At 39.9% G+C, this 17,957-nt stretch overlaps 1 protein-coding gene across 3 annotated transcripts in view; it reads left to right on the top strand.

Annotated features, from left to right (window-relative positions):
• SMC6 (structural maintenance of chromosomes 6) overlaps nt 1-17,957 on the top strand; it is a 39,613-nt gene that overhangs the window by 2,423 nt on the left and 19,233 nt on the right. For all 3 annotated transcript variants that reach the window (XM_039568403.1, XM_010393289.4, XM_010393288.4), the window contains exons 2-13: nt 641-793; nt 3,298-3,446; nt 6,291-6,408; nt 8,376-8,481; nt 12,028-12,164; nt 12,721-12,782; nt 13,641-13,721; nt 15,432-15,533; nt 15,724-15,843; nt 15,933-16,028; nt 17,165-17,311; nt 17,676-17,764. In XM_039568403.1, the coding sequence (XP_039424337.1) occupies nt 3,303-3,446; nt 6,291-6,408; nt 8,376-8,481; nt 12,028-12,164; nt 12,721-12,782; nt 13,641-13,721; nt 15,432-15,533; nt 15,724-15,843; nt 15,933-16,028; nt 17,165-17,311; nt 17,676-17,764 (1,202 nt within the window). In that variant the 5' untranslated portion in view covers nt 641-793; nt 3,298-3,302. The remainder of the gene's footprint in view (nt 1-640; nt 794-3,297; nt 3,447-6,290; nt 6,409-8,375; nt 8,482-12,027; nt 12,165-12,720; nt 12,783-13,640; nt 13,722-15,431; nt 15,534-15,723; nt 15,844-15,932; nt 16,029-17,164; nt 17,312-17,675; nt 17,765-17,957) is intronic.

Genomic DNA, 17,957 nt, shown 5'->3' with positions numbered 1-17,957 from the left:
TTTGCCTTGAATAGTTATTCCCAGACTGTTAAAATTAGGGTGAGTAGTGCTGAGACTGAAAGCAACGATTTTGTCAGTTAAAAAGTTAATGAAGGAAATTAGGGGTGTCTTGCTGCAAGAGTTGTGGGAGCAGTTAATGTAAAAAAAGGACTTTTCTTGTCAAAAATATTAAGATGATTCAAAAGTAAAATTCAAATATGTGTCATTTTCTGTGTATTTATTTTTTAAATGTTGATTATTTCTTCCTGTGCCTTTTAAACCCTTGTTTCTTGTAAAATATTATTAATGGGTTCCTTGTGGCTGTGGTCAGTTTTCTTGCTCCTTTTGGCTTTTTTGTACTCAGGGAAGGTGTTGCATCCACTGATATTTGTCCTAATTTCTGAGGCTACTTACTACAGTTTGCTTGTAGTTAAGTTTTGTTTGCAGTACTAGCTCTTCAGGAGTTCTGAGGTGCAGACTGTTCTGTCTTTTGCCTTCTTCACAGTTAGATTACATGAGATTATTTCATTCTGTTTTCTACTCTTATACTCCCTTTTCCTTAAATATTCAAGTAGTATAGCAATGGAACTCATAGCCCTCATCTTTAGTTTGGATGTTATTAATTACAACATTAAAAGCTTATGTTTTCCCTTCTTTTTAGAGAAAGATTTTAATGGAACAGCAGATTCGATGAATACTTGTCTTCATATTTGAGTGATGGATGCCAAGAGCTTGCACGTGACTGTTTGCTGGTCTGAGTAATTTGGGCATGAAGGCATGTTTTTATAGTAAACCAAGAGTAGTATAGAAAAAGGTATGTAAGCTGAATCATGAAGTGTATTTGCTCCTAGATTTCTATGTGTGATATTGAACTACGTAACATAAAGTGGATATGACAGTTCTGCTGTAAATACTTTACGGGCATCATCATTGTAATAGAAATAGTAATAATAATAATCATCATCACCAGTAATAATCATCATTGTCCTCCTCCTCTTCCTCCTCTAATATTTGATAAAGAAATCCCTGCCATGCAAAATTATTGTGACAGTGTCAGATGGGAAGTTTACTGCATTTCTGCATTTGCTTTGAATTTTGTTAATTGCACATAATGGAAAGGGATTAATACTGATTTTTTTTTATCTTTTAGATGCTGTGTCATAGAAAATTAATGAGGGGATCATAAAACACTGTCTTTTATAAAGCAGTCAACAAATACATAGAATAGAAATTAGATATTCTTTGTAAGGATGTAGGAAATTTTAATGTCTCTTGTATCTCTTATAATAAATACTCTTCTCTGTGACTCTTGGTAGTATGAGCTGTCTGACCTCCCATCAGTTGAAATCAGGCAACAGATTGACCAGAAGACTAGGCTGACACAAGGAAACTTCTCAGAGAAGCATCTTTTTCTCCACAATGACCCAAGCATACAGATCTGCATGGTGAAGTGGTTAGGGAACTCACCTAACTAACATTAAAAGAAAGAAGTTTTTTCCTGCATTACTTTTTGATAGACTCAGAGCCTTGAGATGATTTATTATTTTGTTGTGTAAAGAGGTGCTTGGCCTCGGGGGGTGAGACAGAGGGAAGAAGCACTGCTCCCCTCCATTGCAGCATGAGTTCTTATGACTAAAGTTGTACTTCAGCGTCTTTATTTAATTGAGTTCTCTGTAGATTCTCCAAGTAACTAATTGTAAAACATTTACGGAGAGAATGTGGAGCAAGACCCACTTAGAAGCTCCAGGAGGGCCTGAGGGCTTTAACAAGGGGGCCCTGCAGGGTCCTGAGGCTGTGAACTGCACAGCTGGACCCGCTGTGCTGACCCACCCAGCTTTCTCACAGCCCGTGTCACCTCCCTCTGGGATCCAGCAGATTGTGTTAGGAGCAGTTAGGCTGACCTGTATGTCTTCTCTCCTGGATCATCCCATCTGTCCTGTGGGACACGGAGTGCTTGCTTGTTATCATCACTTGTATCCATGATTAGGAGTGTTCTGGTCTCCAAACCCCCAGTGTATTTAGACATGTGTTACGAACTTTGGGCATACTATGTCTCTAGTGCTGGTCAGTCTTTCCTGCACCCCACACACTTTTTAAAAAAAATTATATTTTTACTAATTTATTTTTAAAAATAAGCAACCTATTCTTAGGCCATGTGTCATGCAGTGATCTTTCTATAGAAGTGAATGTTAAGTACATTTAATGCCTCTGAATTTTGCTCAAACTGGTGATGTGCATTAAAGTTGGTTGCCATCTTTCTTAGAAGGGGGTTCTAGATTAAATTCCAGTAAACAAAGTTGAGTAGGAGAACATAATCCATTTCAGAAAAGTGTGGATGTTGGAAAACTGTGCAACAGATGTCAGTTTTAGCCTGTTTTGGATACTTACCAGTAGCTGACTTAACTACTAACAAATAAAAGGATTGTGTATTGCATTTGTATAAATAGCACCTTGCTTCTGCTTTGGATAAGTATGTCAAGCTCTGTGTTTTGTGTGGGGCTTTGGGCCTCTAGGTATGAAGAATGTAGTATGTACTTCCAAGGGAATAAAAACCATGCCATAAGCTTACGGTTACAGAAAATACGAGATTTTTATATGTTTTTAGTAAGGCTTGTTACTTCTGCAAGATTTGTTTCGGACCAGTCCTATTAGTGCAGAAGTCTGTGTGTTATTTATTGATTTGTAGAGGAAATTTATACGTATGTCCTCTATGTAGAGAGAACAGTTATCCTTTATTAGGAGCATTTTGTTTACTGTGATCACATTATACTACCTTGTGTGTAAGAAACAGCACAGTGCTATGAATCTGAATTTTCCTTTAGTCTACTTTTATGTGTTCTGCATATTAATTTTCTTGGCTTTTTTCAACCACAAATAATTAATACACTTTCTTTTTGCCTGTGCAGCTGACTTCAATGAAACCTGTATTGATGCTGCTGATCATACTATGTTAGTTAGGTACTTTTTACCACTAATCTTCCAAGTCCATTGCTAACCGAAAACAATTCTAGCAAGTATTCCAAAGTCTAATGTACTAAGGAAAACAGAATCAAGGTTGATTTTATTTTTAATCAACAAATTCAACTTGATTAGAATAATGAAGCTGTGTTTCTTTTGTTTTGATGCAACTCTTTCATGGTAAGCATAGGCTTAAATTACCGAGATTTCAGTTCTGGAAAAGTATTTGTTGCAAAGTTTGCTGTGATTTTAATAATTGTTTTACCAAAGTAAATATTTTGGTATGTCGGTGCTATTACCTGTAAGTATGTTGTCACCTAGAAGACTGAAACATAGTATTTCATTACTTTCGTTTTTCAGTACTCATGGGTAAGAGAAAGGAAGAAAGTGTTTCAAATCGTGGATCCCAGAAAAGGCAGAGAAAAGAATACACACATAGACTTAGTGATGAGCCTGACGAAGAAGAAACTTTAGAGTTCTCAGCTAGTAGTAGTGCCTCTTCACAGTCGGTAAGTAGTTTACAGAGTCACAGGGATGAGGATACAAGAAAAGTTCTGTCCTTATTGAAATAAATGTCTTGGATGTAGGCTTCAGTAGAACAAAGATAAAAGAAACTAGGGATACTATCTGTGATGAGGACTTCTGCATGAGGTTATTCTTAACTTATTTCTTCTGTGTCATCTAGTTATAATAGTCGATCATAAAATAACAGTATTCTGGCTTTGTACAAGGAATACTACTGAAGTTGTCAAGTAAATGAAGGAAATGGATTTTGATAGAACTATGGTGTATTTAATTTATGCTTGTAGTAAAAGCTGAGAAAATATTTAGAAAACTAATTATTTACTAAAAGAAGTGCCAAATACTTGTTTGTTTTGCATAGCTGACACTTTCAGATGTCTAAAAAAATCTAGTGTTTGAAATGCAAATTTTGATGGAAAAGAAACTTGAAAACAGGAATATTATTTTTTTCTGCTTTTCTTTTAGTAGTTGAATTTTAATTTGATGGAGGATTTTTAAAAAATAATTTTTGAAATTGCAAATACTGTCCTGTGTATTTATGTTTCTTTACTAGTGGTAAAGACACTGGACCAGGCTTCTCTGGGCGTTGAACCTTTCTGGATGCCATGTGTTCACCAAAACCACTCTGTCACTGCCCTCCTCACCTGGGCAGCTGTCACGATCTGCTAATACAAGCGAGGGTCATGCTGGTTCATTTATAGATCTCTGAGTGCCAAAGGACACAAGGAATTTCAGTCTTAATCAAAACAGTGCACCTTTATTAAGTGCCCACAACACGGCAATGCGATAGAGGAGAGAAAGAGACAGAGAGATAAAGAAAAACAAAGTAAAAGAGTAGAGAGGAAGAAGCTGGGGGGGGTGGGAATAGCTACCAACGGATGAGACGAAGTCCTCGTGGCCTTCTGCCAATAGATTTGTCTTCTTTCTGTGGGGAGACCTCACCTCAGTTATTTCAGAAAGTCCCTTTATAGTCCTTTTCAGAAGCGAGGGGCAACTGGCGAAGACCATATCTATGTTTTGTAATAACATTGTGAAACTAGAAGCTAGCACTGACTATCACAGGTACATATCAAGCATGCCTTTCATAGGCAGTACTGCCTGCCATGGTTCGCAGCCTAGCAGCGTTAGCGGGTCTACTTCTGGCATGAGTTTAGCAGTGCTCTCGCTTCTGCTTTCTAGCTGTATCTCCGCATCTCCCCCTTTTCCCCAAGAGGTGGGGAAATCTACAGCCAGTGTTATGAGGCCCGTTGCTTTGGGAAACAGGTACAGGACAGGTGTACAGGACAGGTCATTCCTTTCCGCTTCAGCACAGTCCTTCCTGCCTGGGCAGCAAGAACGGCGCAGTCCACCGTGACCCGCACTAATTTCCTCAGGAATTGGGTACCAGTTCCCAGCGGGCTCACCTGCAGGCAACAGTGGGCAGACATCCCACCTCAGCCAGGCCAGGACTCCTGTGTTCAGTCTCTGTCCTTGGCGATGATCGTGAGGCAGATGAGGGATCGTCAGACCGTCTCTTACAGCAGGGGAGAGAAAATAGAAGAAAAAGCTCATTGCTAAGGGCAGGGAGAGATCACTTCCCAGTGATTGTCGTGGGCAAAACAGACTCAGCTTGGGAAAATTAAATTAATTTATTAACAATCAAATCAGGATTTGAGAGATAATGAGAAATAAACCCAAATCTTAAAACACCTTCCCTCTACCCCTTCTTGGCTCATCTTCACTCCCAATTTACCTCCTCCCTGCAGCAGCACAGGAGGACTGGGGATGGGGGCTGCAGTCAGCTCATTACATGTTGTCTCTGCCATTCCTTCCTCTGAAGAGGGAGGACTCCCACTTGTTCTGTGCTCCAGTGTGCATCCCTTCCTCAGGATACAGTCCCTCAGGATACAGTCCCTCAGGAACAGCCTGCTCCAGTGTGGGTCCCCCATGGGGTCACAAGTCCTGCCAGCAAGCCTGCTCCAGTGTGGGCTCTTCTCTCCATATGCCACATATCCTGCCAGAAGCCTGCTCCAGTGTAGGCTTCCCACAGAGTCACAGCCTCCTTTGGGAATCCACTTGCTCCAGCATGGTGCTCTCCACAGGCTGCAGGTGGCTCTCTGCTCTGATGCCTGGAGCACCTCCTGCCCCTCCTTCACTGACCTTGGTGTCTGCAGAGCCGTTCCTCTCACATATTCTCCCTCCTCTCTTCTCTGGCTGTGCTTGCTGAAATTGCAATTTCCCTTTCCTAACTCCTAGCCCAGAGGCACTACCACTGTTGCAGATGGGCTCAACCTTGGCCAGCAGTGGGTCTGTCTTGGGGGTGGCTGAGATTGGCTCTGTCAGACACAGGGAAGCTTCTGGCAGGTTATAATAGCCGATCATAAAATAACAGAAGCCACCCCTGTAGCTTCCTGCCCCTGCTACCATAACCTTGCCACCCAAAGGCAGTACAGCTTCCTAGAGAGGTGATTGGTGCCCCAATCCTGTCAGTATTTACAAGACATTTGGACAATGCCCTTAATAACATGCTTTAACTTGATCAGCCAACTGTGTAGATCTATTCTCTTAATATTTTATATCGTATTGATGATAAGTTAGTAATAGGGAGAACTGGAAGTTACTCTGTGTGAGGGATGAGCTTTGGTAACTGTTTTCTTTGTATTTTTTCTGCATAACTGCTCTATAGCAAGCAACTTTACACAGTGTCATGAAACCCTTCTGCTTCCTTGTGGCTTGTAGCAACTGATGTTTTATATCATACTGTCATTTTAATGCTCTTTGCATTTAAAATATATTAATTTAATCTCATTAAAATGCATACATAACTTGAGTTTTAATTGCTCGTTCTTTAGCCTGACGGTGAAGTTGGGATAATTGAAAGTATCCAGCTGAAGAACTTCATGTGCCATTCAAATTTGGGGCCGTTTCAGTTTGGATCAAATCTCAATTTTGTTATTGGAACCAATGGAAGTAAGTATTAATTGCATAGTGTTTTTGTCAAAGAACACTTCTGTTAATAATATAGAAGATGTTATTTTTATTTGAAAAAGAGCCGCTAGCAATCTTTTAGGCATGGACAAGGATTCACTTTTGAAATTAGGTACCACACAGGTCTATCCTAGTAGTTAAAGGCTGGTGAGTTAGGTCTTAAATTTGGAGATTTTTGCAAAAGATTATGTGAATATAAATATTGTCATAGCTAAATAATACATTATTTTTTATTTGAACTAAATGTACTTCTATGTTTATTATTAAATGCGCAGTAATTGTCCAAGTGCCTGCAGTTCCCATCACTGAGTTTGGAGGAACCACAGTGCTTGTAATGGGGGGTTGAAGTCCTGCTAATAGTTGCTTAATTCTAAACGACATCTGAACCACATTGAGCAACATCCTGCTTCCAAGGATATTCACGGTTTTCAAAAGCTGTTGTAGTTAACCTGGAGAAGGGGAGGATGTCTCTGTAGTAGGTTGTCTCCCGAAGGAGGAGGGGTACAAGGTGTAATTGTGAGCAGTTGCCGCTAGATGGCTCCGGCAGCCCAGCGGTGACGGTGGCGCCGAGTGCGCGGACCCGGCGAGTTCCGCGGCCAGCGGTCCTGCCATGTCCTGCCATGTCCTGCCATGTCCTGCCATGTCCTGCCATGTCCTGTCTTGTCCTGTCATGTCATATATCAGCCAGCATTACAGAGTACTTCAAAATGATAACCTTTAGCCCAGGCCCCAAAGGTGATAAACACAAAAACAGGGAGCGTGTGCTACAAGGAAGATGTTACATAATGCAGCTCTGAGAACCAGCACAACTCTGAGAGCAAATAAATCAGCATTGTGATCAGCAGCTATTAAACTAATATAATGAATGCTTACAGCAAGTTTGTTTTAATGTACTCTGGTCAATTACCTCAACCCTTGGAGCCCCCCATTGGGTGCTGGAAAGGACTGTTGTCATTTAATCCCTTTTGGCAACTAAATACTGTACAGCCACTCACTTCCCCGTGTGCCCCAATGGGATGGTAAGGAGAACCAGAAGACGGTAAAATCCGTGATTTGGGGTAAGAACAGTTTAATAATTGAAATAAAATAAAATATAATAATAATTATAATGAAAAGCAGAAGGAAAGAGAGGAGTAAAACCCCGGAGAAACAAGTTATGCATAATAGAGTTGCTCACAACCAGCCCATCCCTGGGCAGCAATCAGTGGCTCCTGGACAACTTCCCCCAGTTTATGCACTGGGCATGACATGCTATTGTATGGAATATCCCTTCGGCCAGTTTGGGTCAGCTCTCCTGGCCATGCTCCCTCCTGTCTTCCTGTGCACATCACTGGCAGAGCATGAGACATTGATAAGTCCTACTTAGGAACAACCAAAACATGTGCCTGTTACCAGCGTTATTCTCCTGATGAACCCAAAACACAGACCTGTACAAGCTACTAAGAAGAAAAGGAACTCTATTGCAGGTAACCCAGGACAGTATGGCACATAGAAACTGTTACAGAAAAAGGAAGTCATACCTATTTATACAAGCTCCCTTCCTCTGGAGAAAGAATTAAAAAAATTAAACATAAATTTTGAAAGAGAGCTTAAAATAGATAGTTAGAGAAATGGTAATGTGTGATTGATTTCTTTTGTTGTATACATGTTTTCAGTATGCTTATAAAGAAAAGGAAATTCCTTCCTTCTGACCTAGGACATGTTGTTGAATGCAAATTGCTAAATAGAAATAACAGAAGTTTGGCTCAGCATGTTGGGTTTTTTTTAGGAAGAGCCTTGAAAATGACAGATACTTTTCTAGCATTATTGTTCTTTTATATGTTCAATAAGGACTGAATTTGGACTTCTAATGCATGAATATATAAGAAGTCAAAAAACTGTAATACAGGTGAACTGGAGTAAAAGTTACAATAGCTTCTCTTTAAACAAGTTCAATGCTTCGATTACAGGTGGGAAAAGTTCTGTATTAACTGCACTAATTGTTGGACTTGGTGGAAAAGCCACTGCAACTAACAGAGGCTCCTCATTAAAAATGTTTATTCAAAAAGGAGAGACGTAAGTAAAACTTTAAAGTTGCATTTGTAGTTCAGTGATTGTCATTCAGGTTAGCTGAGTTTTCTGTTTACCCTAATTTTCTGCCTCTTCTGCCACTGGACTTGAATAAAAAGCATAACATTGAAGAGACCATATTTAAACAATATGCTCCCCTCACAAAAAAATCCCCAAACCCTGAAAACAAAAAGCCTTAGAAGTTTTACTAGTAGTATACCATTATTTCTGGATGTTGTGGTTTGAAACCAACTGGAAATTAAACTCCAAACAGCTGCTCTCTTTCCACTCCAGTAAGAGAGGGATAAAGGTAGAGGTTATGGGTTGAGATAAAAATTTGCTGAATAAAGTCAGCAATGAGATAAGGAAAACAAACACAGCAACAATACTGATAACAACAATGTATAAAAGAGGGTGATTACATGCAAAAATACTCACTGAGTCTGACTCAAGGTGGCTGCACCACAGCCTGATCCATGTAGCTCCTGAGACAAAGAAGAAAATGGCGAATGGAAGTGTCCATGCCCGTGTTGTGAAAAGAAGAAACAATGATGGACAAATCATCTGCACCCACACTCCCTCCCCAAGCCCGAGACAAGAAAAACCATGATGCACAAAGCCCATGGTGGGACTGGAGCCACCCCACTGCTTCCTTCACTGCCCACTTTCCCGGGACAAAAGGAACAGAATGGTGGCAGTTCCACTTCGTGTTCCCCTTCTCTTCCAGCTGAAGCTGTGCCCCCAGTGATGACGTGTGAGGCATAGAATAACAGCACTCACATGGCTCCAGGCTCTGCCCCTCACAGTAATGGCAAGAAAATTAATTCTGTCCCTTGAAACTGGGACACTGAACTAGCTAACACAGTGTTATGTCCTCTGTATTGCCTGCTCTCGTGTCTTACTTCAACTCTGTCATTGGATATCCTACAGAAAGATGGAGTGCACTAGAAAAAAATTATAGGGAACTAGTTATCATTGTTTTGCAAGCAGTGAGATTAATTATTTTTCAGTCTTTCTGGTGTCATGAGTGAATATACAATATAAAGACCTTGACCGATGGCTGGGAACTTAAACATGCAAGAAATGGATTAATGTCTGCTGTGAGAGTGGGGATAACGTGTTTAGAGAAACCAGTAAAAAGATAGGAGGTTTAGGAGTTTACATTTACATAAAGCTGTTATTCAGAGTCCCAGGCTTTTACTTTCAGAGGTGCTTAGACTAAAATTGTTGGCAGTACTTGCCTTATGTATATTAAGTTAATGTTTCAGCACTCACTTGAGAAACAGGAAGTTAGAATTTGGAACTGAAATCATATCTCCTCTTTTCTAGAAGAATCCCTTAAGCGTTCTGCTGTAGATTACTTTGGTTAGGCTGTAGAAGCCAGGCAACTGTTTTATTCAGAACCCAGTTTGAAAAAAGGAGAACTACCGAAAAGCAGTTTGATTCTGCGATGTAAAAGGAGGGCACTCAGATGGGAAGGGAAGGTGGAGGAAATCCCTCACAAATATTTGCTTTTGGCTCATGATATAGCTGAAGCATAGGAGGAGCAAGCAGTCACTGTATGGCAGCAGTATGTCTGTCATGGTTGTGGAGAGAAGGGCTGGAGTTTCTGGCAATGTCTGATTCCATACCACCCACGTCATGGCAGGGCCATGGTGTCAGCACGAGGAAGCTGGGACCAAATGTGGAACAGCCACCAGCATTTGCATTTGCCGGGCTTGAGACAGGGGGTGTGTAGGTTTCAGGGTCAGCCTGGCAGACTTTGCCCGTCTCTGCCACTGGCAGTCTGTCTCAGTTTAGAGACAGGTTTAGGAGAAAACACTCTGGAATGAGTGTCTCTTCTAAAGAGAAGGACTTCAGTAATCCCTTTTCCCAGTGAGAAAAATGAATACCAGTGGGTGAAAGTGAAAAAAACCTTGTTTATTAACAAAGTGCCCACATGGCACTAAAAAAAAATTGAATAAATACTAGATATTGAACTTTCAGAACCTTAACCCACACACACACATACACAACCCACCCACAGCAGAACAAAAAAACCTCACAATGCCAGGGGAGGAAATAAACAGGCTGGCCATGTGGCAAAGGGGGGACAAAATGGCGGATGGCTTTTGTCTCAGGGCAGGGAAAAAAAGATTTCATTCAGCAGCTCATTCAAAACAGATGGGAACCAGTTGAACCTCTGCCATTGGTCTCCTCCTCACACCAGGTGAAACTGCTGGATTTTGGTGTCCTTTATCTTGTTGGTTCAGCTTTTCCTGAGGTCTCAGGCTGGCCGGAGTGGTCCCTGCTGGTCTCAGTGATTATCTGATGTCGTACCAAAACCAAGACAAAACAGTTCAAGAATAAAAACAAACCAAAAAAAAAAACCCACCAGAGGATTGCTGCTTCAGTCCAGGGAAAGGTAGAGAGGGAGAAAAAAGGAAACTGCTTGCTTAATCTACTAAAAATCTACTTAATCTGCGAGTTAGCTAAGCATGAAAGTAACCGCCGATCTCCCTGCACTGAGCACGCCGGGAGTGAGACTTTGAACCAAGGCCGCAGAGGAGGCCGCAAGGCTCCCGGCCCTCCCCCGGACCCACCTTAAAGATGCAGCAGCCATTTCTGGGCATAAAGCAGACGATCAGGAGTCGAGTGTCATCATAAAATCACCCCAAGACACAGTCCCTTCCTGTTCCTCCGAGCCACAGCTTTTCTGGTTTGGTGCTGAAAGACAGTGCTGGCAAGCCCGAGATGCCACTTGGAGAAGAAGAAAAGGGAGGGAACCAGCAGCAGCACGGAGTGGAGCCCAGCCAAGCTGTGTGGAGCCCCAGCCACAGCTGCCATGACTGCGGCAGCCACCAGAGCCACCGCAGCCACTGCAGCAGCAGTGCAGCACCACCGCTGCCAGAACCACCGAGCACTCCAGGCCTGCTCTTGCACAGTCAGGCTCAGGAAAAGGGTCCCCTGACCTGTTTCAGAGACCTGTCAGGTCTCACCAGCTTTTGTTTTTCCATTGTTTTCGGGCTAGGGAAGGGGAAAGTTAAGCCATGAGCATCCCAGACATAGGTGCTGTTGTTTTCTCATGCACCACATGGCCCAGCAAGGGACCAGTTGCCATTTTGTGTTTGTCAGGAAACCATGCCAGGCGCTGTCTTGGGGAAGCATTTTTGTTTGTTTGGTGGTGAATACCCTTCTGTGGGTAAAGCACTCTGTTTTGTACACTCTTATTAATATTGTTTTGGTTTTGAGATTTTGCAGTAAATTGTGATTCCTTTTTATAATCTCTCCTATTGATTCCTCCACTGTGGGAAGGGGGTGGAGAAAAAAAGGTAGCTTGAGTGGGTTTACTTTTCCTGCTGGGTTTTAAACCAGCAAAGTTTCTAATGCTGTTTTGGCTCAAACCAGATAAATATGTGTTCTTCTGACTGGTACAATGACTGACTTGCATTTGTGACCTTTAGGACACATGACAATTTGTATGGAAAATTAAAACGTTCCGATTTTTGTTGTTGTTTATAGATTTGAAATTAATTTCAGTTGTCTTTTTTATTATTTTTTGTTTTTTTTTAGTTCTGCAGATATTTCCATAACTTTGCGGAACCAAGGTAGAGATGCATTTAAACCAGAATCGTATGGTGCCTCTATTACTGTGAATCAGCACATTAATCAGGATGGAAGCAGAACTTACAAACTGAAAAGCAAATGTGGTTGGTGATAGTTTGCTTTGTTCTCAGTCTTAGAAGTTCTCTAAACGTGTTCATGGCTTTGAATGCCTTGGTGTTAGTAAAGTAATTTCATAAAATCATTCAAGGATGATGATGATGTCCATTTTTTTGTCTTTATCCCAGACTAAGAACATTTTAGTATGTCAAAAGCATTATGTATTTATTGATATGTAGTATTTAGCATGTCAGGTTTTACATTATGTATTTGTTTTTACAAAAATCTGCTTGTGTGATGAGGCTGAACATAGTTTTTAGTCTTTTTTGAGGTTTATTGAATTTGCTGATAGGTCTAAATTCTGTCACAGGGGGTTTATGAGTCAAAGAAGGACTTCAATTAGAAGTCTTCATGTTCAAATGCAAATACATAGAAAAAATAATGAAGAAAACCTCTAACCAGTGTTTCTCATTTAGGACTAAGTCTGTTAAAAAAATATTAATCTCATTTTTTACATTTTCCACATTGAACAAAAGAGTGGGGCACTGTATGTCTCTTTACTTTCAATCTATTGATATTTTTCCTTTCTTTTTTTACCACTAGGGGCCATAATTTCTTCAAAGAAAGAGGAACTCATAGGAATACTGGATCACTTTAATATACAGGTAGTTTTTGTAGTGTTTAAATTCTGTGCAATTTAAGAAGATATTGGCATGTGATATTATAATTTTTGAATTAAAAAGAAATGTGCCATTCCTTAAAGGAGAGAGTTTTACCTCTTCTATGTTATTTAAATCAAATGCATCAGCAAAAGGAAAATTGAAATTTGTACCTCATACAATGCAGAATAGGATTCTGTCCCAGACAGATAAGTGTTTGCTGTCATCTGTGAGCTGTGAGTCGTGTGTCCTGTTGATAAAAGTCTTGACATATATAGGTTTCTTTTTTATCTGGAGAGTTTTTTCTGCTCATTATTTCAGGTCTAGCTGTTTCAGAAATTTGAATGTGATTTTACTACTAAGTGATCAATAAAAGATCAGGTAGTGCATGTGAAGTTTAAAATATTCAACATACTTAGAATGTCAAATAATATAAACTTCGGTTAGTATGTATTGATTTTATTTTGTGACAATGTCTGTAAGAATATATGGGTCAATTCATTGCATTTATTGCCATACTTTGATACAACAAGAATTTCTAATGCTGACTTTTTAAAATAAATGGAACTTACAGGTACTGTTTTTATAGAAGTCACGTATCCTCTTGGAAGCAGTTCTTTAGTTGTCCTTGCTATGGTTCTATTATGTAGTTGATATAATTGGATTTTTAAATTTTCTGTTTGTTACTGGTTTTGTTTGTTATGTTTTGGTTTTTTTGAAGATGGGAGAGAATTAGAAAATTTGATTTCTGAACCTTAGCTTATTACTAAGTTGCAAGACTGGAAAAGAGTGCTTACTTTCATGGATTTGCAGTTACATGGTAAGTTGTAATTAAAATAAAATGAAAATGATTTCTTTTTGCAGGTAGATAATCCTGTGTCTGTTTTAACCCAAGAGATGAGTAAACAGTTTTTACAGACTAAAAATGAAGGTGACAAGTACAAGGTAAGAAAAAAAATTTAACATAGAAAACATGAAAGTACTGATTTTTAGGGTATTTGGAAAAAAAAATTCAAATTCCTTAATTTTAATAACCTGTTTTAGGCTAACTCAAGTAAGCAGCTAAAGACTGCACAACAACATGCTCACTTCCCTTCTGTGCTGCCCCCAAGCTTGGGATGGGTGAATGGGAAATGAAGAGTAAAAGTAAAAAAAAAATTAGAGGAATGAGATAAAAATTGTTTAAAAACTGAAGGGAAAGCTGGAAGGAGGGAGAAAGAAAGTGAAACTAAGTAAGAGATGCAAACGCAATCACTCACCACCTCCATTGCTGGACTGACACCCAACCAGTTCCAAAGAAAAAGGTGGCTAATCCCCCTAAACCCTCTCTTACCTGTTTTTATTTCTGAGCATGACTCTGCTGGTTTGGGCTGGGTTAGAGTAAATTTTCTTCATGGCAGCTTATATAGGGTTATGTTGTGTATTTGTGCTGAAAACAGTATTGATAATGTAGAGATATTTTCATTACTGCGGGGTTTGTAACTGCTGAGCAGGGCTTACACAGAGTCAAGGCTTTTTCTGCTTCTTTTTCCACCCCACCATCAAGGAGACTGGGGGTGCCCAGGGAGCTGGGAGGGGTCACATCCAGGACAGATGACCCCAACTGACAGAAGGGTATCCCAGTCCATATGGCATCATGCTCAGCATATAGAGCTGGGGGAAAAAGAAGGAATTTGGGGACTTCTTGAGTGATGCATTTGTCTTCCTAAGTCACTGTTAGGCATGATGAGGCCCTGCTTTCCTGGGGATGGCTGAACACCTGCCTGCCCCAGGAAGTGATGAATGAATTCCTTGTTTTGCTTGGCTTGTGTGTGCTGCTTTTGCTTTATTAAACTTTTTATCTCAACCCATGTGTTTTCTTGCTTTTACTTTTCTGATTCTCTTCCCCATCTGTTATGATCCAGTTTTAAGGTTCTTAGAAATGCCTCTGCCCAAATTAAGGTGCAAACGAGACCATATGCCAGTGACAATAGTAAGGGTTTTATTTGATGGTAAATATGAGAGAGACAGAGACAGAAAGAAAGAAAGAAAGAAAGAAAGAAAAAGAAAGAAAGAAAGAAAAAGAAAGAAAGAAAGAAAAAGAAAGAAAGAAAAGAAAGAAAGAAAGAAAAAGAAAGAAAGAAAAAAAGAGAAAGAAAGAAGTAGAAAATTGGTGGGGGGGACAGAAAGAGTGACAGGGACAGAATAAGGAAACTATCACCACTCCGTGGATCCCAACGATGTTGGTTGATCCTCTCCAGCTGGTCTCTCGGTGGTGAAGGTCCCCCCAGAAGGCACAGAGTCCCATGGGTGTACATGCTCAGGCTGGGTGGGCATGTCTGGCCATGTCCCCCTGGGGTGGGGGGTCAGTCTCTCACGGCAGACTCTGGCTCAGACATTTTAAGTTCCTGGGAGCAGAGAGTGTTTCTGATAAGCTGGAGAGAAGCAGAGCCCAGCTTCTTTTGTCAAGGCTGGGGCCTAACACACATTTCAAATATCACATTGTGGCCCAAGGAGGGGGTGGAAGTTGTACCACCACAACCTGACCAGTTTTTCACTTTGGGTATCATTCAGCATGCAGAGATGTTGGGATGAATGGTCTTTCTGTCATAATTATTCAAAGTCCACTTAGATAAGGTGCTAATCTCACATCTGCATCTTTTTATTCCTTTTTAGTTTTTTATGAAGGCAACTCAGCTGGAACAAATGAAAGAAGATTATTCATTTATTGGGAAAACTAAAAAAAATACCCGTGTTCAGATAGAACAAGGGGAAGAGGTATGTAAAAATATAAGTAATTCTTAGAACAGATCTGAGCACTGAAGGAAGTATAGGAGTTAAATGGCATAGTTTTGGTTTTATTAAGTCTCAGTGGCATTAAATTTCAAAAAACCCAAATCTTTCCAAAATTTCATATTTTATCGCAGCTTTTTGCAGTAATGATTGAACCCCTGTTTTCTTTTTTAAGCGTCTTGAAGAACTTAAGCAGGTTTATTTGGAAAAGAAGGAAATTTTCAAAAGCATTGCATTCGTGAATGACATGCAAAGTCGTCTCAAAGATTTGAAACATCAGATGGCGTGGGCAGTGGTAAATGTCTTACTAAAATATGTTTGTTCATATGAAATGTACTTCATTCCCAGTCTGCTGTGGACATGCTAATATAGGCTTCTCTTTAGGTGAGTGAGATGGAAAAAGAAATAGAGCTGCTTAAAGAAGGTGTCAGAGCTGAAGAAGGAAATACAGAGTTCCTTCAGAAGGTAGAAGAATGGCAGGTATGTATATGGGCTAAACTATGTATCGCTCTAGTTGTAGTCACCTCCCAAGTCAGAGCTCTGTCGTGTAGGTTTTCTTGGGTATCACTGACTTTAGAAAAGATCAATAATTTCAGCAGACCTCTGGAAGTTTTGGGATAGTTCTTAGGACTTCTGTAGGTAGCAAGAAAGAATAATTTTGTCATACATTCAGAGTTGCATATGAAAGATTTTTTGCAGAGTAACGGTCATCATTATTTTGAATCTAGACTCATAGAATAGTTTGGGTTGGAGGAGGCCTTAAAGTCATCCAGTTCCAACCTCCCTGATGTGGGCAGGGACACCTTCCACTGGATCAGACTGCTCAAAGCCCCATCCCACCTGGCACTGAACACTCCCAGGGGTGAGGAGGCATCAACAGCTTCTCTGGGCAACCTGTGCCAGTGCCTCACCACCCTCACAGGAAAGAATTCATTCCATGTATCTAACCTAATTTCCCCTCTTTCAGTTTAAACCCATTATTCCCTGTCCTATCAGCACAGATAATGAAGAGTCGCTCTCCAGCTTCCTTGTAGGCTCCCCTTCAGATACTGGAAGGCTGCTGTGAGGTCTTTGTGCAACTTTCACTTCTCCAGGCTGAACAGCCCCAAAACTTTTCAATCCATTAAAACTCCTCCAAACTTCCTTTGTTAGCACTCATTTTTGTTTTTTAAAAAATGTTTTTATGGTTTTTTTTCTTTATTTTAAGAAATACTTGTTTTGCAATTGAGGCATTTTTGCTTTATGGTCAACATGTCTATGTAGAGATGAAGGAACATTGTCCAGATGCTGATTTCACTTCTTTTGATATCGTGGTGCTTGGCCCTATTGTGTTAAGAGTCCTGTGTTTGAGTAAACATTGAGATAGAAAAAAAAGGTTGCTAATTCACAGATTTGGTAGTCTCTTGATTTCCCAAAAATGAACATTTATGAGTTTTCATCTTAGAATATCCATAGTGGCAGTGACTTGCTTTATTTTTTTAAACCCAACAAAACTCCAACAACTGAGACATGTCAGATGGATTCTTTTGAGAGATATTTGTCCTGTAACATTAAGAGGTTTTGGAGAAAATTTTGTTTTATTACTACTTGTGTATCATTTTGTTTTTTCACCAAAGGTAAAAGTGAATGAAGCAGAAAAAAAGTACAAAGCAATACAAGACAAATTGATAACCGTAAGTGAAGAAGCACAAGCCCTTCATCCTCAGTGTATTTCTTTGAAGGCTGAAGTGCAGGCAAAAAGAAAAGCAGTCAATGAAACTGAGGTAGGCAAAAAAAGCCTTTCAAAGTTCATACCAATTTAAGGCTTTAAACTTGTCCATGCTCTACCCATCTGTACTTCTAAACCTGTATCTTGGCTTTTTGAGTCCATAGTGGAGTTCAAAACAAGTGCAATTTCCTGCCTGTCTGGAAGTAGTGTCTGTTCGAGGGCCTGGCATTTGTATCTTTACTTAGTTACTAAACAGTGTTAAGTTTAAGCTTAGGTTAAAGTAAATACATTTATGTAATTATTGTAAATCAAGTTATGTTTCTCTGGTTTGGTGCAGTTCAGTATTTGCTCAAAACTGTAGTTCTTTTGGAAATTATTTCTTCTATTTTTTAAACTAATGTATCCTATTTTCTTCATAGATAGTTTATAATCGTTCCAAAACAGAGTTAAAACGTCTGGGAAAAGACAATGAACAGCTATGTAAACGAATTGAAGAACTGAAAAGCTGGTAAATACAGATACAGTGATTATGGTGTATGTTTATTAAGGTGCAGGTAAAAAAGAAGTGAGCTTTTCTGATTAAGGAGAAAACCTGCAGTAATAGAAAATACTTATTTAGTCTTTAGCAGGGCCAGTTAAATATTTGAATATTTCTGATCTGCATCTTTGCATACCAAGATTTTGGCTAGAATGTAAAGAGG

The sequence above is a fragment of the Corvus cornix genome, chromosome 3, assembly GCF_000738735.6.
Source record: "Corvus cornix cornix isolate S_Up_H32 chromosome 3, ASM73873v5, whole genome shotgun sequence".
NCBI classification, from domain to species: domain Eukaryota; kingdom Metazoa; phylum Chordata; class Aves; order Passeriformes; family Corvidae; genus Corvus; species Corvus cornix.
This window is presented reverse-complemented; position numbering and strand designations above follow the sequence as displayed.